The 4420-nt window shown below is 49.3% G+C and overlaps 1 protein-coding gene across 1 annotated transcript; it reads right to left on the reverse strand.

Annotated features, from left to right (window-relative positions):
* Positions 1-3194: 3194 nt before the first annotated feature.
* LOC102448071 (olfactory receptor 51I1-like) lies at positions 3195-4130 on the reverse strand. The gene has a single exon (XM_014571426.3). The coding sequence runs from the start codon at positions 4128-4130 to the stop codon at positions 3195-3197; it is 936 nt and encodes a 311-aa protein (XP_014426912.3).
* Between the last annotated feature and the right edge of the window lie 290 nt (positions 4131-4420).

The following is a 4420-nucleotide window of genomic DNA, read 5'->3' on the forward strand; positions in this document are numbered from 1 at the left end:
CAAAGGATGAATATAGGCAAGCAACACGGGAATGCAGGGGCAAGATTAGAAAGGCAAAGGCACAAAATGAGATCAAACTAGCTACAGGCATAAAGGGAAACAAGAAGACCTTTTATAAATACATTAAAAGGAAGAGGAAGACTAAGGACAGGGTAGGCCCACTGCTTAGTGAGGAGGGAGAAGCAGTAACAGGGAACTTGGAAATGGCGGAGATGCTCAATGACTTCTTTGTTTCGGTCTTCACCGAGAAGTCTGGAGGTGTGCCTAACGTAGTGAATACAAGCAGAGAGAGGGTAAGTTTAGAAGATAGGATACACAAAGAACAAGTTAAAAATCACTTAGGAAAGTTAGATGTCAGCAAGTCACCAGGTCCTGATGAAATGCATCCCAGGATACTCAAGGAGCTGATAGAGGAGGTATCTGAGCCTTTAGCTATGATCTTTGAAAAATCATGGCAGACAGGGGAGATTCCAGAAGACTGGAAAAGGGCAAATATTGTGCCCATCTATAAAAAGGGGAATAAGAACAACCCAGGAAATTATAGACCGGTCAGTTTAACGTCTGTCCCAGGGAAGATAATGGAGCAGGTAATTAAGGAAATCGTATGCAAACACTTGGAAAGTAATAAAGTGATAGGGAATAGCCAGCATGGGTTTGTGAAGAACAAGTCATGCCAAACTAATCTGATAGCTTTCTTTGATAAGATAACGAGCCTTGTGGATAAGGGAGAAGCGGTGGATGTCATATACCTAGACTTTAGTAAGGCATTTGATACGGTCTCGCATGATATTCTTATTGATAAACTAGGCAAATATAACTTAGATAGGGCCACGATAAGGTGGGTGCATAATTGGCTGGATAACCGTAGTCAGAGAGTTGTTGTTAACGGTTCTAAATCCTGCTGGAAAGGGATAACAAGTGGAGTTCCTCAAGGGTCTGTTTTGGGACCCGTACTATTCAATATCTTCATCAATGATGTAGATATTGGGATAGAGAGTACTCTTATTAAGTTTGCAGATGATACCAAACTGGGTGGGGTTGCGACTTCTTTGGAGGATAGGGACATAATTCAAAATGACCTTAGCAAGTTAGAGAAATGGTCAGAGGTAAACAGGATGAGGTTTAATAAAGAGAAATGCAAAGTGCTCCACTTAGGAAGGAACAATCAGTTCCATACATACAAGATGGGAAGCGACTGTCTAGGAAGGAGCATGGCGGAAAGGGATCTAGGGGTCATAGTGGACCACAAGTTGAATATGAGTCAACAGTGTGATGCTGTTGCAAAAAAAGCAAATATGATTCTAGGTTGTATCAACAGGTGTGTTGTAAGCAAAACTCGTGAAGTCATTCTGCCGCTCTACTCTGCACTAGTTAGGCCCCAGCTGGAGTACTGTGTCCAGTTCTGGGCGCCACATTTCAAGAAAGATGTGGAGAAATTGGAAAGGGTACAGAGAAGAGCGACAAGAATGATTAAAGGTCTAGAGAACATGACCTATGAAGCCAGGCTTCATGAACTGGGCTTGTTTAGTTTGGAAAAAAGAAGATTAAGGGGGGACATGATAGCGGTTTTCAAATATCTAAAAGGGTGTCACAAGGAGGAAGGCGAAAATTTGTTCCTCTTGGTTTCTGAGGACAGGACAAGGAGTAATGGGCTTAAAGTGCAGCAGGGGAGGTTTAGATTGGACATTAGGAAAAAATTCCTAACTGTCAGGGTGGTCAAATATTGGAATAAATTGCCAAGGGAGGTGGTGGAATCTCCCTCTCTGGAGATATTTAAGAACAGGTTAGATAGACATCTGTCAGGGATGGTGTAGGTGGAGCTTGGTCCTGCCTTGAGGGCGGGGGGCTGGACTCGATGACCTCTCGAGGTCCCTTCCAGTCCTATTATTCTATGATTCTATGAAACACAAACAGGAGCAAGCAAGAGAGAGACCCTGCTACAGTCACAAAGCGTCACTGGTAGAGCAGAACCCTGCTCCCTGGGCTCCCTGTCCTGTGCCCTGCGTCTCCGGCAAAGAAACTGCCCCAAAACCTCCCCGTGCCCAGCTCTCCAGAGGCACCGCTAGTTCCTCCCTTAAACCTTTCTAGCCCTCTGAGGTCTGTGTGAGCCAGGGGCGAGCGCGGGGCCAGAGAGGGGCCCTGGCAGTGCGACCCCGGGCAGGGTTTCGCTCTCACACCCCCTCAGCCAGGCTGGACATCCCCGCTGGCATATGCCTCCCACCCTCCCTTGGATCTGCACCAGGGCAGCGCCCAAGAGGCCCGCAGGGCTTGGCACTGGCCTGCCAGCTCTCCAGCACGCTGAGCCTGCCGGGGAGCGGGGTCCCATGTTCATCCTTGCGCACGGAGCAGCCCCAGTCTGGCCCTGAGAGCTGTGTCATTAACACCGGGGGGAGGTGAGATGGCAGCCGGCCAGGGGCAGACGGAAAGTTACGGAGGAGCAACTCTGAGCTGACGCCCGAGCTGCTGGAGGAAATCCCACGTACGATCGGCTGCTGGAACGGCTCTCGAGGTCGTGTGTCGGGTTTGCATGGCTTTTATTTATCAGTCATTTGCAATCTCCCCTCGCTCCAGCTACCGAGTGTGCAGCTGTGATACAGAGGACATTCACGCTGGGCACCGTCTGCCTCACACAAAGAATTGTGCATAAAGAATGAATAAGAGACAAAGCATCTCCCAGAAGGCCACAGTTCACCCACCTCATGTCAGAGTTGGTGTCGTCTCTTTTTGCATGATCAGCCAGACACCTGACACACAAGGAATGTCCTACATATGAAAGGGGACTAGAGATTTTGGTGGCTTCAGTGTGTAGATGCCTAAACCGAGATGTCTTCATGTGCCAGTTCTCGGAGAACCAAAATCCAGCCCTTTAAAAAACCAGGTCCTGTGCAGTATCTTCAGTGAGATGCCCCAGAACAGAAGACCCCCGAATTATTAGTGACTTCAATATCTTGAAAACATCCATCCATCCATCAGCCCATTTCTCCCATCCAGCCAGCCATCCCTCCATCCAGCTATCTCTCATCCATCACCCTACTTCTCCCATCCATCCATCCCTCCATCCCTCCCTCCCTCTCTCATCCATCACCCTATTTCTCCTATCCATCCATCCATCCATCCTATTTCTCCCATCTACCCATCCATCCATGTACTTACAAACCAAAGAGAGTTACATCAAGAAACCATCCCACACCCAGTCACCTAGAGAACATTTTGAGGATGCATTTTCGAATCTCCTTGGTTTTTATAGTATAAATGATGGGGTTTAACACAGGGGGTACGAAGAGGTAAAAAGTGGACATTAGGGCATGGACCACGTGAGGGGTGTTCCTGCCATACCTGTGTATGACAGAGACTGCGATCATTGGAATGAAGTAGATTAGCACAGCACAGACATGGGAGACGCAGGTGTTCAGGGCCTTGAGGCGTTCCCGCCCAGAGGCTATATTGAAGATGGTCGTCACAATTACAACGTAGGAGATGGAAATAAGCAACAGGTCTACTCCGAAGACAAAGAGAACAGCAAATAAGCCATAGATATTATTGACTGAGATATCCGCACATGCCAGCTTCATCACGTCAGGGTGCAGACAGTAGGTGTGGGAGAGGGCATTGGAGCGACAGAACGGCAAGCGTTTAATGAGAAAGGGAACTGGAAACATCACGCTGAAGTTTCTAACCACAACAGCCAGCCCGATTCTCACGATCCTGGGGTGGGTCAGGATGGCCGCGTAGCGCAGCGGGTTACAGATGGCCACCAAGCGATCGAACGCCATGGCCACTAAAATCGCAGATTCCATGTGGGAAAAAAAGTGAATGAAAGCCATCTGGGCCAGACAGGCATCGAAAGCGATGTCTGTGAAATGGAAGAGGAAGGTGCCGAGCACAGTGGGCAGGGTTGACAGAGACATCCCGAGATCATTGACTGCCAACATGCAAAGGAACAGATACATGGGCTGGTGGAGACGCCGGTCTGCCCAGACAATGCAGAGAACAAGGCAATTCCCCACCATGGCAGTGACGTATAACACAAGGAAGGGGACGGCGATCCAGTGGTAAGCCGCCTCCTGGCCTGGGAACCCGGTCAGCTGGAATGTCGCAGGGTGGAAGCTGGTGCTATTGAAACCCACCATGCTGAGCAGTCGCTGTCCCGGCCAGCTCCCAACTCCTGTGTCAGTGCAAAATGAACCTGTGAGTTCCCTTGCGATCAGGGGAGAGACGTGCAGTTCTACACTGATTTGCCGAATCCCAACACACAAGAGCCCTCTCTTGCCGGCCTGGGGCTGCTCTCACAGGTATCAGTGGGGACTGTTTGGAAGGAGCCGGAGGAGCCAGGCTCCAGGAACTCAGGGGCATCTCTCCCCAGAAATGGAGCTCCCTTTAGTTGCTGATTTCCAGCCCTAGCTCATTTCAAAGGAACCAG

This window comes from Pelodiscus sinensis, chromosome 1, assembly GCF_052426305.1.
Source record: "Pelodiscus sinensis isolate ZL-2025 chromosome 1, ASM5242630v1, whole genome shotgun sequence".
NCBI classification, from domain to species: domain Eukaryota; kingdom Metazoa; phylum Chordata; order Testudines; family Trionychidae; genus Pelodiscus; species Pelodiscus sinensis.